Source organism: Gymnodraco acuticeps, unplaced genomic scaffold, assembly GCF_902827175.1.
Source record: "Gymnodraco acuticeps unplaced genomic scaffold, fGymAcu1.1, whole genome shotgun sequence".
NCBI classification, from domain to species: Eukaryota; Metazoa; Chordata; class Actinopteri; order Perciformes; family Bathydraconidae; genus Gymnodraco; species Gymnodraco acuticeps.
The window spans coordinates 268,512-290,484 of NW_022990636.1; the positions used below are offsets into that span (position 1 = coordinate 268,512).

At 48.6% G+C, this 21,973-nt stretch overlaps 1 protein-coding gene across 1 annotated transcript in view; it reads right to left on the bottom strand.

Annotated features, from left to right (window-relative positions):
• ttn.1 (titin, tandem duplicate 1) overlaps positions 1-21,455 on the bottom strand; it is a gene marked incomplete in the record, with an annotated part of 218,433 nt that extends 196,978 nt beyond the window's left edge. Inside the window, 21 exon segments of the mRNA XM_034229211.1 lie at positions 188-469; positions 4,004-4,282; positions 4,488-4,766; positions 5,077-5,358; positions 5,446-5,724; positions 5,827-6,114; positions 6,192-6,470; positions 6,933-7,214; positions 7,292-7,570; positions 8,002-8,283; positions 8,470-9,036; positions 9,227-9,505; positions 10,022-13,699; positions 14,621-14,671; positions 18,017-18,205; positions 18,311-18,421; positions 18,946-19,230; positions 19,309-19,540; positions 20,338-20,506; positions 20,947-21,088; positions 21,209-21,455. Of these exon segments, the coding sequence (XP_034085102.1) occupies positions 188-469; positions 4,004-4,282; positions 4,488-4,766; positions 5,077-5,358; positions 5,446-5,724; positions 5,827-6,114; positions 6,192-6,470; positions 6,933-7,214; positions 7,292-7,570; positions 8,002-8,283; positions 8,470-9,036; positions 9,227-9,505; positions 10,022-13,699; positions 14,621-14,671; positions 18,017-18,205; positions 18,311-18,421; positions 18,946-19,230; positions 19,309-19,540; positions 20,338-20,506; positions 20,947-21,088; positions 21,209-21,452 (8,758 nt within the window).
• Positions 21,456-21,973: the final 518 nt, after the last annotated feature.

The window sequence follows — 21,973 nt, forward strand, 5'->3', positions numbered from 1 at the left end:
GGGAAAACATGCCTAAAACACACTGAATCAGGAACTGTTTGTATCATGCTGACGTTTCCAAAGACACTCATAAGAAGACGTAATATTATAATCTACATCACGGGGGGTGTTCATTCCTTATTTTCATGCCACACAAGTTTAGAGGGACCACATCGACGTGAGGCAGAAGCACAGCTGGATTGCTGACCTTGGACAGTGAGCACGGTGCTGCAGCTCAGACTGCCGGCATCGTTGTGCGCCTCACAGGTGAAGACGCCGTTATCCGCAAACCTGGTGCTTTGCAACTGCAGGTACGCAGTCGAGTCGACAAACATAGTTCTGTAGTTGTCTCCGTCCGTTATCTTTTGGTCATTTTTATACCAGCACATTTTCAGGGAGCGTGAGGCGATGGCCTTGCATTCGAAACGGTATCCCTCACACTGCTTCACAAACGTAGTGGGGGGGAGTTTCAGGGTAAACTGAGGGGGCTCTGCAAAGTCAAAGAAAGATCAAGTTACTATGAGTGGAGGGAGGGAGGGAGGGAGGGAGGGAGGGGACTGAACACAACACAAACTCCTGGGGAGGGAAGAGATGTTAAGGTGGTCAGGTGGAGGGAATAAAGAATAAGGAGCTTTAAAAAAAGATGGAGTTATAGGGAGGTGATGATGGTGGGAGGACGATAAAAAAGAAGTCCAACCTTTCACCAACAACTCCGCTGCAGAGTTCACGACGCCCGCTGCGTTGCTAACGTGACACGAGTAAACCCCAGAGTGCTGCACCCCGACGGCGGGGAGCTCTACGGACGAGGAGTATTCCTCCCGGCTGATCGAACACCTCGGCCCGGGGAGGAGCTCCATGCCATCCTTGAGCCATTTCACCGTTAACGGAGAAGTTCCCTCAAAGACACTTCTGAAGAGCACCGTGGACTTCTGAGCGACAGCCTGAGACTCCAGCTCAGCTACAAACCTCGGTGGCACTAAAACCCACACGGAGAGATGATTACTTCACAGGACTCACAGCCTCGGAGTACATCATGCATAACGTTTGGATGCTAACCTTTAGCGGTGAGCACTGCACTGCACGCACAGCTGCCTGCAGCGTTCATCGCTTTACAGGAGTATTCCCCCGTGTCAACGCTCCCGCTCAGTTTGAACTCCAGCGACACAGTGTCTCCAGCATGCAGGAGGTTAAATCTGGAGCTCTTCGAGATGGCATCTTTCCCTTTGCTCCATTCAACAGACATTGGAAGAGACCCGGCAGCTTTGCACTGCAAGGTAACCACTGAACCCATGATGGCTTGAGTGTTTATTAACTTCCTAACGAACGTCGGAGGGACTACTTCCTCTGTTCAGAGTGACATTAAAAGAGAATTAGAGTCAGAGAGAATCTGTTCTAAGGTATTTGTCCTAAGCTGTGGAGTATCTTCACAAACCTAAAACCAGCAGCAGGACTTTACAGCTGCAGGTCCCGACAGAATTTGAGGCCTCCAGCAGATACTCCCCCCCGTCCTGCTGCTCAGACGTCTGCATGCTAACACTGCTGAGGTTGTTCTCGTAGCAGAGGTGGAGCTTCCTGCTAGACTGGAGCTCTCTGCCATCTTTAGTCCACCTCAACCTGATCGGAGGAGTTCCTGCTACCCTGCACTCCAGACTAACCGGGTCTCCACAGGTCACTTTGACTACCTCTGGCTTCTCTTGGATGGTTGGTGGTTCTAAAACACCGGGACAAAGAAGTAAGTGCACTTGTTGGAGACAGCATTAAAGCTACCTGTAATGTTATGCATGAAGCAGCAGTACCTTGCACGAGCAGGGAGGCAAAGCATGTGACCTGCCCGGCCTCGTTCACCACCTGGCAGGTGTACTCCCCGCTGTGAGTCGCCTCACAGGAGGGGATCCTGAGGACTGCCTCTTTGTTCTCAAACACCCTCTCAATCTGTGGACCCTCTGGGATCCAGGTCCCGTCCTTTAGCCAGTGGACACAGAGAGGCTGAGAGCCCTCCACTGTGCAGCGAAACAACGCCACCTCTCCCAAATTAGTGGATACATGTTCTATCTTCTTTACAAATGTTGGAAGGACTAATGCAAAGGAAAGATGTGGTTGTATTAACAGAAAGTGTTCAGAGGTGTAAACCTAATAAATGTCAGTGAAATGTAAAACCAACCTTTCAGAGATAACACCGCAACACTGGAACAACTGCCAGCCTCGTTGGCTACCATGCACTGATATGGCCCAGAATCCCCAGCGTTACAGTCCTGGATCTGCAAGCTCACATTTTCACTATCAGCGATAATATACTTCTTACTGGATTTGATTGGCTGTTTATCTTTGAACCATGTGACCTTAAACGGAGAACTTCCTCCCACTTTGCCTGCAAACACAGCTGGAGAACATTGAACAACTTCCAGAGACGTCAGCTCTGCAACAAACCGAGGAGGCTCTGAAATAGAGAAAGCAGAGGACCTGAAGCAGGCTGTGGTTTGTTTCAGTGAAGCAGGATGTATCTCTAACACGAGGGACACCAACCTCTCACTTCCAGCTCCACGCTGCAGCTCTCTGTCCCGGCCTTGTTGGAGGCTTCACAGAAGTATTTCCCGCCATCATGCTCACTAACTTCCCTGATCTCTAACGTGGCTGCAGAGTTTTTAAACGCTGTCTGGTGTTTGACGCTCTGGTGGATCTCAGCTCCGTCTCTGAACCAGCGCACAGAGATCGGAGGAGAGCCCCCCACCTGACACTCAAACACCTGATTGCCTCCCACTCTGACCACTGACACACCCTCCGGTTTGTCAATGAAAAAGGGCGGTTCTGGAAAAACACACACAGGCGTTATTGAGCATGGTGGTCAGAACAAAGTAAAGACTATTGATAAAGAGACTAATATGAACCTTTCACAGAGAGTGTTGCCCGACAGGAAGTGGCGCCCACAGCGTTCTGTATCTCACACACATACTCTCCAGAGTCAGAAGCTTTAGCAGAGAGAAGCTCCAGAGAGCTGGACGAGGTGTGTCTGACCACAGAGCGATCAGCACTGGATATCATCTCCTTCCTGTTTGTAAACCATTTGATGGTCAGCGGCGGCGTGCCAGAGACGCCAACATGAAACCTAACCGTTGACCCCGGCAACACACTCATGGACTCAGGCTTTTCAAAGATGCATGGTGGATCTGTTGGTGGATAACACTGTTGTTATAACATGTAAAACAACAAATGCAATGTGAACCTGGTACAGAGTTGTGAGGATAAAGTCTAACCTTTGACCACCACCGCCCTGGAGCACCGCTCTGATCCCGCCCTGTTTGAAGCCATGCACGTATAGCTGCCGCTGTCTGTACTGTCCACACCACTGATCTCCAGGAAAGCAACATTTTCATAGAAAGAGCACTTGTGTTTATCATCAGAGCGGACCTCCTCCTCCTCTCTGAACCACTGTACTGTCATCGGCAGCGAGCCGGACACCAGGCACTCGAGATGAGCAAACGATCCTCTGATAGCTTCTGTCTCCGTCAGCCCTCTCGTGAAAGACGGTGGAAAAATCTGATCTAAGACATGCAGAGTGCAGAAACAGTGTTCAGCTGCTTGAATAAATGAAATAGACTCATTAGAGTTATGAAACCTCGGAATAAACTGACCTAAGATAGTAACGGCTGCCTCACAAGAGCTGCAGCCGGAGGCGTTAGAAACCTGGAAGCAGTATTCCCCGCTGTCCCTGAGCTCTGTTTTACTGAAACACAGCACCGAGCTGCAGTCTGAGCTCTGAATCCTGAATCTCCTGCCTGACGTCAGCTCCTGACCCGCCTTCATCCACCTGCACCTGAGCGGCTTGGTGCCTGAGAACCGGCACTCGAGCCGGGCCGGGTCCCCCTGCGTTACACTGACGGAGCTCGCTTGTTCTGAAATACTTGCTGGCTCTGGGATTTCAAAAGTGCGATACACAGTTAGCTGCTCCCACTGACAGACGTTAAGCGACAGAGTAAACAGAAAGCTGGACATGAAAGCAGAGAAGACAATAAAACGTCCTACAAACCTTTGACTATGAGCATGGTGGCACATCGCTGAGTCCCGGCTCGATTCTGAGCCTGACACACATACTTCCCGCCGTGGGATATCTGAGCATTTCTCAAAACCAACTCTGCTCTTTGAGTTTCAAAAGACATCTTAATGTGCTCGTCTTCTGAGAGCTCAATGTCGTCCTTGATCCAGCAGAGAGTCATGGGAAGTGATCCAGACAACAAACACTTCATAGTGAGCTCAGAGCCCACCATGCAGGACATATCCTCTAGTCTCTCAATAAATGAGGGGGGTTCTAGTGGGAGAAGACCACAGATCAGACTGTAGGAGGTTTACACAAACACACAGGAACCACATGCACATCTAGCTCCTTGATATACTGCACTAATGCTCTAAAAAGACTTCAGAAATCATGTTGTGGTGAATTGCACAGAAGTTGAACCCAGTTGGGCACCATGTGCAGACATAACCTTGGTATGTTTTACTATTGGTTGACTAACCTTTCAGGGAAATCTGGCAAGAACATGAAGTCTCTCCGACATCGTTAGTAACCGAGCACCGGTACGTGGCGGCGTCAGCCATCTCACACTTTGAGATGTGAAGAGTGACCGTGTCCTTCTCAACACTGACTTTATGTCTTTGGTCGTTTCTGATCAGCTTCTCATTGAGGAAGCAGTTTATTTCGTATGGAGGGGAACCTGAAACGAGTCCTTCCAAGAAAATGTCGGCTCCCTTTACGAGCTCGGCTGATTCAAAAGACCTCACAAACTCTGGAGGGTCTACAACACAAAGATGGTAGATGGTAAGTTGAAAGAAAACAGAGGAATGAACAGTGGGTTCTAGGGTCAGTCTGGTCCACAGAGTTCATTCAGCTGTTCAGAGACTCCAGGGTAAGCTCCAAAGGTAATGCGTTTTCCAAATAAGAAACACAGAGCTGTTTTAGATCAGATTAGAAACTCTGATGAATGGACTCTTTTAAAGACCGGAAGTCCTGCCAGTATCTGCAGCATTGAACAGAAACATGTGGACCAGACTTCAGGCCTGTATTAAGTCTATGTTTCTAGGGTGAACTCTGAAATCTGAACCAACCTTGGACCGTGACGGAGGTGCTGCACTGGTCGCTGCCGGCCTCGCTGGACGCCGTGCACACAAACTCTCCACTATCCTGCACGGAGCAGCTGTCCACCTCCAGAGACGCTACAGAGCTCTCGAAGGACATGCTGTGTCTGCGGTCTGCACAGATCTCTGAGCCATTTTTAAACCATTTGATGGCAATAACAGGCGTGCCTTGCACTTTGCAGGACAGCTTTAAAGGCTGTCCGGTTTTCAGCAGCTGTGAAGGCTCGAGCCTCATTGTAAATGTTGGGGCTTCTGTAATTGAACAGTTACAGTAAGAGGTTAAGTAAAGAAAATCACAGTTCAGTGCAACACTTTAGAGAAGAGAGAAGGAAACAGCACCTGTCACAAAGAGGACTGCGGTGCAATCCACCTTCCCAGCATCATTGGACACCTGGCAGGTGTATTTAGCCGAGTCACTGGGTTTTACAGACTGAAGCTCCAGAGAGCTGAAAGAGGAGTCTTTCTTTATGAAGCACTTCCCCCCAGTGAACACCTCCTTCTCCTCTCTAAACCATTTAACCACCAGAGGAGCGGATCCTGTGAAGGCTGATTTGATCACAACATGTGAGCCCGGTGAGGCGTCCTGGGACTCGGGTCTCACCGTGAAGACCGGAGGTTCTGGAGTTATTTGGGAAGAAACAGAGCAAACAGAGCCTTTCAATACCGTCTGATGGTTTGTAGAGTTGCTGTTTAAGCTGATGTTAAAGGGACTGCTCTAACCTTTGATGGACAGAGTACCGATGGTCTCTTTCTGTCCGGCACCATTAGCCGCCCGGCAGGTATAAACTCCCCCGTCGCTCAGAGTCAGACCCGTTATCGTCACTGAGGCTTTAATCTCAGTGAAGTCAACCTTATATTTGCCATGGCTGTGGATCTCCTTATCATCTTTGAACCAGTTAACAACCATGGGCTGAGATCCAGCCAATCGGCACTCCAAGGTGACATTACTACCAACACTGCCGTCCACCTTCTTCAGAGCCTTGGTGAAGGACGGTGGGACGGCTCGATCTGTGGAAGTATATCAAACAAATGATTGCCTGTCTCTATCTCTTCAGAATCAAACTCTATTTGGTTCTCACACTAACCTAGGACAGTGACGGAGCTGCTGCACTCGTCTTTGCCCACTTTGTTGGAGACCTCCATCCTGTACTCTGAAGAGTCTCCCTTATCTGCCGAGAGGATCTTTAGAACGGCGGTGTTTTCCTTGACGCTCATCTTATATTTGCGGCCACTGATCACCTCCTTGCCGTCTTTGAACCATTTCACTGTGAGCTCTGGGCTTCCTGTGATGGTGCACTCCAGTGTGGCCGAGTCTCCTGTGCTCACACTGATGGAGGCGGCTCTCTCTAGGATGCTAGCAGGCTCTATAACACAAGACGGTGTATTAATATCTACATCTGCAGAACACTTCTAAAGAGAGCTGCAGGAATCCGCCCTGAAGTCCCCTGGTCTGGAGGTCGATGGTTTTCTGAATGTGTTTTTGGTTGTTATCCTGAAGTAAGGTCTGTGGTTAACACTAGCTGAAGAGATTTTGACGCTTTGCTCTACCACATAAGCCAACATTAGCCGCCTTTAGCTTAGTGCTGGTGACGTGAAGTCATGTGACCGGTAGTTCCTTTATAGCCTAACGTTAGCTTTTTACTTCAGAAATCATAAAGTAGCGTTAATATGTGGAGATTATCCTTTTGAACTAAACGTGTAAGTATCAGAAACGTTTCGTTTTTTTGAGTTGTTTGAATCCAAAATCACATGGAGAAATCCCATTGGACCAGGAGATGCTGCCTTCAGGGTCCCGCAGCTCTGTATTATTCGGATATGTCTCTAACCTTGAATTGTTAACACAGCTTCACATTTCTGCTGTCCCGCCTCATTTTCAGCAAGGCAAGTGTACTTGCCGCCATGTTTAATGTCGCAGGATGAGAAGGAAATGCAGGCTACGTTGTTCTCAAAAATCATTTTGACGGTTGGATCATCGTCTCTGAGCAGCTCAGAGTCTTTCATCCATTTCACAGTGATGGGTGTGGAGCCTTTGAGACTCCCCTGCAGCTTCACTGTGTTTCCCAGCACCGCTGTAGCACTCTCAATCCTCTTAGAGAACATCGGAGGCTCTGCAATAACAGTGATGATATTAACAACAGCCCACAGTATCTATAGTAAGAGTCCTTTATTTCTCTACATCACTAACCTCTCTGTTTAGCCAGTGACTTGGCGGTGACGGACCCCACCTCGTTAGAGACCACACACTCATACTCCCCAGCGTCAGCGCTCTCGAAGGAGTGGATCTCCAAAGAGCTCAGGGCTCCCTGAGACAATATGCGGTACTTCTTATCTGTCGACAGGCGCTTCTTATTCTTTTTCCAAGACACTTCGAATGGTGCCGAGCCGGATATCTCACACTCCAGCACCGCTACAGACCCTCGGACCGCCTCTAAGGAAGGGGGCTCCTTCCTGAAAGAGGGCGGCTCTACAGGGGACAGATGGCTAAGTTAGACTAAAGGCACTAATGGGTCCAGTTCACAAGGTCGTATTGGCTGGTCTCAATCGGAGTGATGTGTAGACTTGATTATTATTTATGTTTCAAGGTAACAAGTGAAAACTCTATTTACTAAGGGGCATGATAGAAGTAGCATGGAATAGTCTATCTTTCTGGTCATAGTTTGTCTTACATTTACTTTGCACTTATCTCCTGTCTGCAAAAGCCCCGTCTGCTCCAATTTATCTCAACAACATTATACACGTCACTGTTTTTGTGGATTTCATTTAGGAAAAGATGAAGCGTTTGTTGTTTGGCATCAGAGATTGATCCATGAACTCAACCAAAGGCACCGCACCAGATGTGTTTTGAAACAGACTAAATCTGCCTAGCTGTGGTTCTGTGTAACTCAGCCTACACACCTTTCACTGTGACCTTAGTGCTGCAGCTCTCACAGCCCGACTCATTGAGCACCTCGCAGGTAAAGTTCCCGCTGTCACTCAATGTGACATCCTTTATCTCAAGAGTGGTGACCCCGTCCTTCAGACTGATCTCGTACCGGCCGCCTGCTGACAGCTGGCTGTTATTAAAGAACCATGAGGTGTGGAGTTCAGGCGACCCTTTGACGGAGCACTGCAGCCGGGCGGTGCTGCCCTGTCTCCAGGCCGAACTCGCCTCCAGCCTCTTTACAAAGACCGGCGACTCTGCAGAGCAGGTGGTGAGAAAGAACCAGTATGAAGAGGGCATTCAAAATAACAACCAAGAAGAAAGGGGACACATTAAAAAAGAAGAAGACATGACAGAATACATGGTGTTACTTTTCAGTACTACAGATTTGCAATAGCTTCAAATACTGCAGTGATCATGAAAATTAACTAGACAGCTCTTACCTTGGACTTTCACTGAGGTGGAGCACGAGGCACTCCCTGCTTCATTTGTCACTGTGCACACATAATTCCCACAATCTCTCAGTGTGGTCTTTTGGATATCAAGGGTAACGGTCTTATCCTCAAAGGACAGTTTACAGTCCGGAGACTGGTGCACCTTTCTACCGTCTCTTGTCCAGGACACCGTGACCCCGGTGTCCTCATCCACCTGAGCCTCCAGGTGCAGAGGGGCCCCGACCACAGCAGCCATAGGGCCCAGAGGCTGCACAAAGCTGGGCTTATCCACCACCCGCAGCTCCATGCTGCTCTCAGCTGAGCCAACACTGTTGGACAGCTGGCACACATAAAGCCCCCGGTCTGAAGGCTCCAGCCGGGTTATCTCAAGAGTGTGCTTATTCTTTTCACAAGACATTTGGTAGTGTGTCGGCACTTTGGGCAAGGCCTGGCTGTCTTTGAGCCAGACCACATTCAGTGGAGCAGATCCTGTTACCTCACACTGTATCAGAGCCCTCTTTCCAACAAACACTGTCTGAGGGTCAGGTTTAGTTATAAAGGCGGGGGGGCATTGCTCTAAAAGGATTAGAAAAAACAGAAAGACATTAGTAGAACATGTTATACCTGGTTCTGGACCAACACCTGCCGGTTGGACAGAAGCTCTCCAGCGGAACAAGAACAGGTTCAACCAACCAAAGTTAGAACCAGCAAAGGATGAAACAAACCCAAAACCAGCGAAGAAGAAGGAAACGTGCTTTGCTCTTACCCGTCACTTTGAGGGAGGCGGAGCATTCGTCAGAGCCGTGCTGATTGATCGCCTTACAGGAGTATTGACCACTGTCCTCTCTGTTGGGGCTCAGCAGCTCCAGAGAGGAGGTCCTGAAGCGACTGATAATCCTGTATTTATCTCCTTCTTTGATGGGCTGACCATCTTTGAACCACTTGAAGCTCACATTCGGAGCGTCTTCAGTTTCACATTCAAACTTGGCAATGTTGCCAGTGTTGATCTCCACAGGGGCGATCCTGTGCCTGAACACAGGCTTCACTGTGAAGGAAAGTAGAAACACAGTGAATACACAGAGTGATGAGACATGGAAGATGGATGTTTGTACTGGTGGTGGGATGGAGTGAACCTGGATGGGAAGTGCAACACATGGTAGTCCTGCTGTGACCGTGGAGGAGAAAATGGTATTAGGGTTGAAGATGTGATGAAACTGTGACAAGAAGAGCAGAGAACGCATGCAAAGAGAAATGGACCAGGAAGCAGGACTGATGGAAGATGTAAGGTATGGAGCCAAAGGTGATTCCTTAAGAGGATAAAGGAATGGATGTGGGGTGATTGGTGGAGCAATGGACCAAAGTGTCGCTGCTGTTTGTTAAAAACCTGAAACATCCCAATATCATTTTACTAAGCAAACACCCAAAGAGACTTTTTCAGTTTTTTAAGATTAAGTCGGACACTAACTAGTAGTTAATTATAAAATGTGGTTGAGTTTACAGACAGCAGCTTTAGAAACGGTGAGGTTAGTTGATGATTGTAAAGAACGGGCCATCATCAAACCTCTGGAGACCACAGTGAGTCGTGAAGACGTTGTCGTCCTGCCGGCCTCGTTCTCAGCCTCACAGACAAACTCCCCCTGATGCCTCTCCTTCACCACTTTGTGGATAACTAGTGTGTATGTGTCTTGGTCAGCAGAACACTTGAACTCTTTTCCAGATTTCAGCAGTTTACCGTTAAAAAGCCAGTTCACTTTGGCGACATATTTTATCGTGGCAGTAAAAACTGCCTTACCGTTTTCCTCCACGCAAACATCTTCCAGAGAGCTAACGACAACGGGATAATCAGCCAGACTGTCGGAGGACTCGCTGATCATGACGGCCTCTGAGAGATACTCCTCTCTGGTTTCTCTGTGGACACTAACATCCACAAGATGTTCAGCAGGGATCTGACACACGGGCCCGGTTCTGGTCGCCTCAGCAGCGCCGGCAGTCCTCTCTGAACGGACCGTCTTTCTGCTCACCTGCCGCGACTCGTGAACCTCAGTCCGGCTCTGAACCGTCACACTTTGGAAGGAAGCACTGGCTTCTGTTTTGACGGCTGCGGACTGAGACACATTGGGAGGAAACCCAACGGCGCTCTCTGCCAACACTTTGGTGTCCACCACAGACGATAAGACCTCTCTGGAGGACGCTGAGCTGAGCAGCACTTTCTGAGGCTTGTCGATTTGCATGGTGCCCGGCTGCTCTGCGGTGAGACTCTGCTGCTCCTGGAAGACCAGAGCATGCAGAGCGACCTGCAGTTCAGACCTGAGGTCAGCCGTCTGAGGGTATTGCCCTTCAAAAGACACAGTGATCTCCATCGGGACGCCTGGAGATGTGATCAGATATGTAGATGAGGCCCGTTTGGGCTCTCTCTGAACCTTCACCTCCTGCACCTGCACCGCCTCTAACCGGCCCACAACGTCGGCCAGAAGCACCGGCTGATCGCTGGCCACGGCCGACTGCAGAGCGTCTCTGAGCTGACGTCGTATATTCAGACTGGACGCTTTGGGGATCTGAATGATGAAGTTGAGCTCTTTGGGGAGGGTCAGAGTGTCCTGACACTCATGGACAAACAGAGGTCCTTCAGGCTGGGTCAGGACGCTGACGATCGAGGCTTCAGATTTATGAATCTCACTGGACTGCTCTCCCATAATGACCTGTTTCTCTTCTAACAGCACAGACTGTCGCACTGACTGTCCTTCTTGGATCTGGACTGCAAAGTCCTGCTCTGCTGCCTCTAAGATAGTACAGCTTTCATTAGCAACTGCCTTCTCCTCTATAAAGATAGTTTTCTTGGGGATTTTAGGTTCAACCTTCATTGCAGGCTTCCATTTCTCATCAGCTTGAATGTTGTCAGTGTGACCCTCTTCAAGGCTTTGAGTGTCTGTTACATTCAGAGACTGCTTGATGTTCCAGCTGTCCTCTTTCTGGACCAGCGCTCGCTGTTGCTGAACGTCAGTAATGATTGGCATCTCCTTGGGTAGCGCCATCTGCTGGCAGGAGACCATGAGGATGTTTAGAGGCCAGGGCTCGGTCCGAAGCTGGGTCTGAACCCCGGTCACCGACACATCCAGATCTGAGTGATAATCTGCTGTGATCTCCCGCCTCTCCTCTGAGCTAGCTGCATGCTTCCGAGCCTTTTCCTGTTTCTGTGCTGCCACCTGCTGGTCAGGTTTGGAGACAGTAATTATCCCTTCCTTTGGCAGAACTGATAGAGAGTGAACTGACTGGAGGTATTTAGTTGGCGGTGACTCTTTCTTCGGCTGAACGGACACCGCGGCAGTCTTTGCTGAGAACTCTGAGCTTGCCTCACAAACCGCTGTTCTGTGGTCTTCTTCAGTCACTGAATGCAACACAGTGGGACTCTTCCTGGCCACAGCCTGCTCTACAGGAGGCCTCTCACTGCTGAACCTGCCTTCAGACTGCAGGACATCCTGGTCACTGATCACCTGTAGGTTCAGGAGTCTTTCTCCCTCCTGCTGAGGCTGCAGACTCACAGACGAGTCTAAACCCGGAAGCCGCCCTGCCTCCTCCCCCTGCAGCTGGTACTTCTCTTCAGCAGATACCGCTGATTTATAGAGAAAGTCTTTGTGGGGGGTGATGCTCTCCTGATCTGGTCTGTGGATTTTAAACTCCTGCTCTTTGGATAAAGCCAAACGGGTCTCACTCATTGGTGCTACAACTGGTTTAGATTGTTCTTTCTCAATCAGAGGCTGAGAGGCTGCATCTAAAGCTGGCAGCGGCTCTGAGTGTCTCTCAGTGACGGGCAGCTGCCCTGCAGACTGAGCCGAGTATAAGATCTTAACCCCTTCTGTGACCCTGAAGCTCCTCTCCTCCTCCGGTCTGAGGGTCACGCCCGAGGTTTCATCAAGGATCGGCAGATGGGTGTCCACTTGGTGACCGCTAACGAGCTGCCGGGCTTCAATACAAGTGCTGACCTGCTCTGGGACCCAGTCTGTCAGGGCCTCGGCTCTCACGGAGCTGAGTGGCAGGACCTGTTGGGACGTGGCCGACATCAGCTTTGTCAGCCTCTCTTTGGCCGGCTGGAGCTCTACGATCTCTGGGCTGAGGATCCGCTCGGAGTGCTGCTCGGTGATCTTCTGCCTCTCCTGGACCGAGGATAGGAACGTGGCCATGTGAAGCTGTTTCACGGGAACAGCTGAGACCTGAGGGGGGTGGGTGGCCGCCACAGAAACCCTCTCCTGTATGTGGTGCGCCTGCAGCACCGCGGCCTGCTGGGTAATCTGCTCACGGTGCAGGGTGGCGGCGGAGATATCCAGCTCTCTGAGGGTGCCCACCTCCTCACTAGGGATAATCTGCCGGTCCTCAGTACTGATGGTGTAAATCATCTGGTCTGACAGAGTCCTTTTCTGGTATAATCTGGACTCTGTGGTTTGTTCGGTCATGGATATTTTCAGACCTTTAGTTTTCTGAGCTGTGGACACGAGCAGCTCTGCAGAACAGGAGGCCTCCCCATGGTGGTTGGAGGCCTTGCAGGTGTACATGCCGCTGTGCTCTAGTTTGACTTCTTTGATGTTAATAAAGCCCGATCCATCTGGGTTGTTCACAATGATACAGAACCCACCGGGCTGAATGTGCAAGCTGCCTTTAAACCACTGAACGCTGGGGAAAGGGTCTCCGGTCACAACGTACCTAAAGAACGCCTGACCGCCCTCCGACAGCTGCTGGGACTCGATGGCTTTAGTGAACTCTGGGGGGTTCCCTGCTGCTACAAACCTCTTCCTGTCTACTCTCTCCTGCTTTTCTGGCTCCTTCACCTCAACATGCAGGTAAGAAGTGCAGGTGGACTGGCCAAATCTGTTGCTGACGGTGCAGACGTACTCACCCTCAAACTCCCTCTGAACCCTGTTAATCACTAAGCTGTACTCGTCTCGCTCATGGACCAACGTGTACACGGGGGAGCTCGTTATGGTCTGCCCCTTGTGGAGCCACTGCACCACGGGCTTAGGGAAACCGGACACAGTGACGGTAAACCTAGCAGTTTCTCCGATAGTCACAGCGGCTGGAGAGAGTTTGCTGAGGAAAACTGGTTTCTCTTTTTTCTTCTCCAAAGAACTGGAGAAACGTTTGGAATCTGGTTTGAGTTCAAGTGTTCTGGTTTTATCTGGGAGCTTTAGGCCGGTGTTGTACGAGTCCCGGGTGTCCTCTTCCACTACGAGGGTTGAGCTAGAGAAGGCTTGGGGTAATGACAATCAAAAGTTAAGTCAGACATGCAATAACAGTATAATCTATCACACGTAAACTTTAACCTGTTCAACCCTGAGCCTGTTTTTCAGGTCTCAGGCTCGAAAATGACATTCCCAGAACAAATGACCATATCTTCTAAAAGGGTTAAATTAATAATCTTTGTTCTCAAAGTAATGATAAACCTGTGAGTTGGATGTAGAAAAGTCAGAAATCAATATAGATGTTTATATATATATATATGCCGTGAGACACAGTCTCGAAAAAAACCGGGGGGACCCCAGTGCTTAAGAGGTTAACAGAGAGACAACTCTGTCCTCCGATGGAGACAGAGAGATGCAGTTAGCTTGATATACAATCTGCAGGTGGATCCTGAGTTAAAGAGGCCCTATTCTTCTTCTGTGGTGTTCGATCTCCTGTAGTTACATAGGTGTTAGTGCATGTAAATGGTCTGCAAAGGCTAAAATCCATGTGTTTCCTCCAGATGGAGTTTCTCTCCCACACACTTTTGTGTTTTGGAAACATAGTTTGCACAAGTGTAAATAAAACTCAAATACGTTGTAAATTGAAATACTCGTAAAACATTTTGAAACATCAAATGTACTTAAATACACGGCAACCTGAAGAAAAAAAGTTAAAGAGGCATTATTATTCTTCTTCTGTGGTGTTCCCTCTCCTGTAGTCTGTTCTATAGATGTTAGTGCATGTAAATGGTCTGCAAAGGCTAAACTCCCTGTGTCCCTGTTTTGGAAGTATGGTTTGCACAAGTGTAAACAACTTCAAATACTCAAATAACATTTTGAAACATAAAATCGACTTGATTACCCGGCAACCTGCAAAGAAACAGTCATAACAAAGTAAATCCTCCTTAGTTGAGACATTAGAAACAGTTTACGACGCGGATGATATTTACCTTTCAAATCGTCGCGGACCTGAGCTCCAGGTTTCTGTTCCTCTGCAGTGACTGTAGAGACACAAACGGTCACAAATTAAAATCACTCTCCAAACTGGACACAACGTCTTATATGGTGCAAGTCTGTTAGAATCAGTGACAGCTCGTGCATCCATACATTCCCTTTGCCTTCAGTTGACTACAGTTCTTGCATGCTTCCCCTGGATCCTAAGTGTGCAGCAGCACCTCAGTGGTATGAGTGTCCCTGGCTCTTATTAAGTCAGTAAAGCGGGACCCAAAGAGCCTCCGGGCCCCGAGTGAAGCAGTGAGTCTCTGCTGGCTGTGTGGGAGAGCAGTGTGAAGGGCCAGAGAGAGGCCGAGAGAGCAGAAGGACCAAAAGCATGCAGATGCCAACCTTTCGTCACTTTGCTGCCGGACTGTTTGAAAGTGGGTCCCACAGTTTTAACATTCACTCGGCACAGGGGGCCGTCATGTTTCACAGAGAAAGACACAGAGTCCTCAACACTCAACCGCTTGTAAAGCCAAATGACAAACGGCGTGGGGAGCCCCATCCTAACGCAACACAGGGGGGCGCTGTGGGGGCTCCTGAGCAGCTCCGGGGGGAGTTTGATGAGGAAGTCGGGGGAGCCTCGCTTGTCCTGAGGGAGGATGTCCGGGAAGTGCATCTGTTTGATGAGGCTGTAGGGATGAAACTCCCCCAGACTCTCCGCCTCCTCCGGCTTATCGGGCTCAGGGAGGTCTCGAGACCCCCTGTCTGTCTGTGACACTTTACGCACAGAATCGATAGGGATTGAGGTTTCTGCTTTGAGATTCGCTTCTTTCGCTGGGTGAGATAAAGTTAGGGAGAGTCATTAGAGAGGATAACTCATTAACACTAAAGGGGTTAGTAGGATGGATGGGGGGGTTAGGGAGCGGAGCTGGAACAGCGGGTTATTCTACATCCTGCCGGTTACAGGTAGGGATGCCCCGACCCAGCGGGAAGTAGTCAGAAAACAAACATATATAATATATAAAAGAACCAATTAGGCTGACAGCCGTACTCTGATACTCTGAGTGAGCAATAACACTAATGCTAACAGAGGTTGCATTGCGTTACATTGTGATGTTTTCTGTGTTCAGAACAAATTAGTAGAATATAATGTTATTATGATGTGTTAAAATGTTATCTTGTAAAATGTAGGTTTTGTTAAACAAATTCAGATATTAGAGGGAAATATGACGTGTTAAACTTCAAAACATTAGCAGCTTATATACGCTAATATATATATATATATATATATATATATACTACGTCTTTATAACTACTAATGCATATATTAAGAAAAATGCATTCAATATTTATTTCCTTACCATTTCAATTGTTTGCTTCTATGCAAAATAACCAATATAGATGTCAACAGAAAACTAAAGGATAACCTTTAGACTTTGGGATGGTTAAATATATAATGTAACATAATATATATGTCTTCCAGCTGCTATCAGAAAACAAAGAACACTTGTTTGGGTGGATAAGGCTCGGGGCATCTCTATCTACAGGCTGAGAGGAAATGAAGAGGCGGGGAGGCGCAGAAGATGGAGCAGGGGGGGGTTGGATGGACCAGATAAAAAAGAAAGAGTAAGCACCTTCCACCGTGAGCTGGGCGGAGCAGCTGTTCTGTCCGTGCTGGTTAGCGGTGGTGCAGCAGTACAAACCCTGATCCAACACGCCAACGCCCTGGATTACCAGGGACAACAGCCTGCCGCTCTGAGAGCTCCTCACCCGCTCACAGTCCACCACACTGTGGCCGTTATGATCCCACGCCACCCCGGTGAAGGGCTGCCCCTCCACCAGGCAGCTGAACTCGGCCATCTCGCCGCTTTGCACCTGGACGTCGCTCATTTCCACCAGCAGCCGGGGGCGGGCTGAGGTCTGAAAGCTGCTTTCAGAGCTCATCTCCACCGAGCTCTGTGTCTCAACCGTCCTCCAGGACAGGGACGAGCTCTCAGACAGCGTCTCAGTAAAAACACTCTGACTGACATTCCCACCGATCATCACACTAGCTAAGGCTGTCCCATCTGGGCAGTAAAGAGAGTAAAGAGTTAGGTCAACACAGCATCATTCTTCCTCAGATGTTCCAGGAGCTGGAGGAGCGCTGAGGTCAGTCAGGATCGGGGGGGGGGGGGGGGGTGACAGACTGCGGCTGCTTTCCACTGTCAATCATGCAAGCTTGACTGGAGCCAAGTCAAAACCAAATAAAAGCTAAGGACTAAGTCCGTGCTTGAGTATGAGGAACCCGGAAAGCTGTTCCAGAGTTCAGCTCTGATGGAGCATGCTGCATTCCTCTGAAATAAAGAGTCGTAAGATATTTGGTGAAGGAAGAGAGACGCTCATGCATCACGTGAGAGAAGAACCCTGGAAGATCACCGGTGCTCAGTGAGAGGTCGGAAACAGAAGCTGATAAAGATATCTGTCGGCATGCTATCAGAAACTACAGTCAGTTGAACCAGCAACAAAATAAACATAACACACTCTTCCTGAAGGCTGCTTGCACAAAGATGTTGTTGTCTGTAAAGATAGAGACAAACTCATGTGTTGATGTTAAGGATGAACTCTCCAGTCCCAAAATAAGAGAGTCTGGAGTTCCCCAGGGAAGCGTCCTGGGACCTCTTCTATTCCTAATGATTTCATATCAAGTGATGTATGTTTCTATGCAGATGATGTAGCTTGCTCTTGTAGTTTAATAGATGCAAACCCTAAACACAGAGCTTATGATGGTTGGTAATTAGGTGAAGTTATAATAAATTCTCCATCTATCTGTTCTGCCAGAACTGAGCCTGGTTTATTTGGGTCTAGATGTTATTTAAAGAGATCTTTGACCATTTCTGGTGCCAATATCCTGATGTCTTTGTGCGATCAGCCGCAGGAGAGCGAACACACTTCACCCTGAACCATGCAGTCTTTTATTGGCTCAATAAAGGGCTTTTATTTGTTCCAAGCATGCTTCTTTATATATTTGAAGCATGAAGTGGTTGTTAAGGACATAATATAAATCTAAATATGATATAACACTCATTGTTAGTTCTAGACACCTACAATACTCCGTTAGCTAACAGGTCATTTCAGGTTCAGTTTCTAAATGAAAGAAAGAGAGGACATTTTGTCAGGGCTATACTCGCAAAAACGCAAAAGGATACAAAAAGATGTGGAAATATCAACGTCTAACGAGACCTGTTTGCAGATTAGAGGGACTCGCTTTGGATGAATGTATCTTCAGCATTCTGTAAAATGGAGCTGATTCCAACATATAAGACCAAGAGAAGACATGTTGAGCTGAAGACCAGCTTGGTGGTTAAACATGCAGCAGAGTGTTTGACTCATGCAGGGAGACAGTTCGATCTGGAGCCTGGATCACTCACCGTCGATATTCAGAGTCGCAGCACAGGTGACCCTTCCTGCTGCGTTTGAGGCCATACATGAGTACTCTCCCTCGTGCTTGGAGAGGGTTTTAGAAATGTCCAACTGGTAAGTTTCACCAGAACGAGACATCCTGAAGATGTCTGAGTCCCTGACCTCTCGGTCGCCATAGAACCAGGAAACCTGCAGATCTGCAGACACATCGTCACTCAGCAGCGTAACACCACTTATGATCAGAGGACTGCAGACATAATGTTCTGACAGCATCTCTTCTTTAAACCAGGCGTGTTCCCTACCTTCCCCAGAGACGGTGCACTGGAACTGGGCCGGGAACCCCTCTGCAACCAGGAGGTCCCTCATGGGGTCTTTGAGCACCGGGGCAGAAACCCGGGATTCAGTCTCGTGAACTGAAGACAAACACATGAGCAGTGGTTATCAAGCAGGTTGTTTGTCACGTTTAAATATTTAACAAGACTTGGTCAAAACGTTGTCACCGTTAGCTGTGTTTTCATTATTGGATGATATACCTAAAAGGTTGCATCGAAACAGCAAAACTCAATAAAACGTGCTCAATTTAAGAAAAGGACTCTCTTGAGGTGGTTTTCCATTTGTGTTAAAAGAGTTGATGCTAATTTGAAATTCTTCTGCAGAATAAGTTGTTACATCCCATGGCTGATCAGCTGTTTCTGCCAATAAATATATTATGTTGTCCTCGTGAAACATAGTCAATTCACGCTGACCTGAGAGAAGAACTAAAACCTCCTGGAGGTGAGCAATACTGTTATATTTTTAAATGTTATTATAGTTTTCTTAAAATAGTTCTCTATCTGTGTTTTACCTTTCTGTCTGCACCACGACACCAAGTCAAATTCCTCGTACGTGTCAACCTACCTGGTGATAAACCTGATTATGATTCTGATGTAGAGCGTACCTTCGACGGTGAGGGTGGCGGAGCTCATGGCCTCTCCGAAGTCGTTCCTGGCGGCACAGCTGTAGACGGCGGCGTCCTCGGGGTAGACGTCCAGCAGCATCAGCGTGTGCTCGTTCTCGTCATGGAGGATCTTGCACTTTGAGTCTGTGATCAGCATCTGGGAGTCTTTGTACCAGGAGACAGTGGGCATCGGCAGGCCGCTCACCTGTACCGTGAAGCGTACCGAGCGCCCGGAGGAAACGGTCTGAGGCTGCATCTGCCGCTCGATCTGAGGAGGCTCCGGCACTGAAGCACACACAGAAACCTCAGAATATAGGACAACAGATGTATAGCATTGAAAACATGGAGGTGGAGGTCACTCACGCCTGACTCGGAGGTTCATGGTGGTCCGGTTCTTCCCGGCGATGAAGGTGTATTCTCCCGCATCGCTCCTGAAGGTCTCCGTCACGGTGAGGCGGTGAATCCTCCGGATGCAGACGTAGTTGAAGCGCTGCTCCACAGAGAACTGGATCTCCACGCCGTTCCTCAGCCAGCGGCCCTCCACCTCGTCCTCGTTCACCTCCAGCTCAAAGGTGGCGCGCTGCTTCTCCAGAACCTGAAAATAAACCACACCAAGGCTTTAATCCGGAGAACTGAGATCCAGGAGGTCTGTTATAGTTCTAATGTGTCTTAATGCTCTTAATGTCTTTCATTTATCTAAAGCACTTCGTGTTGAAAGGTGCTATATTACATTACATTGCATTACATTACATTTAGCTGAGGCTTTTATCCAAAGCGACTTACAATAAGTACATTCGACCAGGAAGACACAAACTTGAAGAAAACAGAATCATAAAGTACATCAGGTTTCATAGAGCCAAAACATTTCAAGTGCTACTCAACTGGCTTTAGATAAGCCAGTCCTTAATTAGTATATAAGTGCTTTGTTAATAGTTCTATCGCTCGAAGTGGATACACTTGCCTTGCATATAGTTATATCTGTATATCATTTTTGTTTTATCTTTCATTTGTGTAATCTTTAATCTTGTGCCGTCCTGTTTTTCATTCTTACCCTGTTGCTGTGTAAACCACAATTTCCCTTTTTTACTTTAGATTCAACTTATTGTCATTACGTACTACAGGTTCTATGTAACGAAGCGGTTTCTCTGCATTCGACCCATCCTAGTGTTAGGAGCAGTGCGCTGCCATTATGTACGGCGCCCGGGGAGCAGTGTGGGGAACGGTGCCTTGCTCAGGGACACCTCGATAGCACTTGGTCTTTCTGGGACTTGAATTGGTGACCTTCCAGTTGCCAAGCCAAGTCCCAATGAACTTCGCCACCACCGCCTCATCTTATGTTATCTTATATCTGCAGCTCTGTGGTTTTCATATGATGATCATGACTCTACTCACGGTGATGTCCCTGCTGGCGGGTTTGGAGATCTTGATGTCCCGTCCCAGGACCCCCAGCGAGGCCTTGGACATGCTGGACCCGGCCACCGCGGTGTACTCTCCGGCGTCAGAGAGGCGTACCGACTGCAGCAGCAGCTGGTGGGCGAACTTATCTGAGGTCATCTTATATCTGCAGGAGACACAGCAGAGGCAGTCTGTCAGGAGACTGTTTGGGAAATATGTTCCTAGGCCCATAATAATAATAATACATGACACTTATATAGCTTTGACCCAGTGTATCAGTCTGTACTGCCCTCACTGAGCACCTGCAGCCTTGGGCTGCTCTCAGTGTTTTGTCTCCCTGTTCCTGCCTATATATATGTTTTATCTCGTTATGCACAATGTTGATTATTCTCTCAGAACTAACTAAATACATCAGAAATCACCTCCTGTCTGCAGAACATGTCTTGTGAATTCTCCGTCCGAAGCTCCAAATAAACCATCAGTGTTTGCCATTAAAGTTCCTGCTCTCTCCGTGTCTCTCTGAGTCTCCATTGCTTCAGAAGTTTCCATCACAGAAACCTTATTTTCCACCTCTCTGCGTGTCGGTGTGATCGGGGAAGGGCTTACCTGTCGCACATCTCCAGCTCCTGGCCGTCCTTCATCCACATCACCTGCACGTTGGGCTCGGAGACCTCACACTCGAAGGTGGCCCTCTTCTTCTCCGTGATCTTCATGTCCTTCAGGTGCTTCGTGAACTCGACCACGCGCGCTGCAGCGGACAGAGAGAGGAAGTCACATGACAGGTTTTCATCCAAAGCATTTTACATTCACTCAATACCGTAGGGATGCCTGGAAGCAGAGCAGAAAGGAACAAAGAGAGAGAAGTTACCCTCCACGTGGAGCTTGGCGGTGGTGATGGCCGACCCGGCGCTGAAGCTGTAGGCGGCGCTGTCTCCTCCGTGAACGTTCCTGATGCTCAGCGTGTGCATCAGCTGCTTGCAGCGCGCCTGGCAGCGGTCCGTGGAGCGGATCTCCACGCCGTTCTTCAGCCACTTGTACGTCACGTTCTCGTTGTTCACTGTCACCTCGAAGGTCACCGTGTCTTTCTCCTGAGCGTTCAGGTCGTGCAGCATCGTGGAGATCAGGATGGCTGCAGGACAACACGGATAGTTATGAAGCAGAAGGCATGATGTTTGAAATACTTCACAAATGAAGAATATTCCTAATTCCTGCATCTCTGCTCCTGCATCTCTGCATCTCTGCTCCTGCATCTCTGCTCCTGCATCTCTGCATCTCTGCTCCTGCATCTCTGCTCCTGCATCTCTGTTTCTCTGCTCCTGCTTCTCTGCTCCTGCATCTCTGTTTCTCTGCTCCTGCATCTCTGTTTCTCTGCTCCTGCTTCTCTGCTCTTACATCTCTGTTTCTCTGCTCTTACATCTCTGTTTCTCTGCTCCTACATCTCTGTTTCTCTGCTCTTACATCTCTGTTTCTCTGCTCTTACATCTCTGTTTCTCTGCTCCTACATCTCTGTTTCTCTGCTCTTACATCTCTGTTTCTCTGCTCCTGCATCTCTGTTTCTCTGCTCCTGCATCTCTGTTTCTCTGCTCCTACATCTCTGTTTCTCTGCTCCTACATCTCTGTTTCTCTGCTCCTG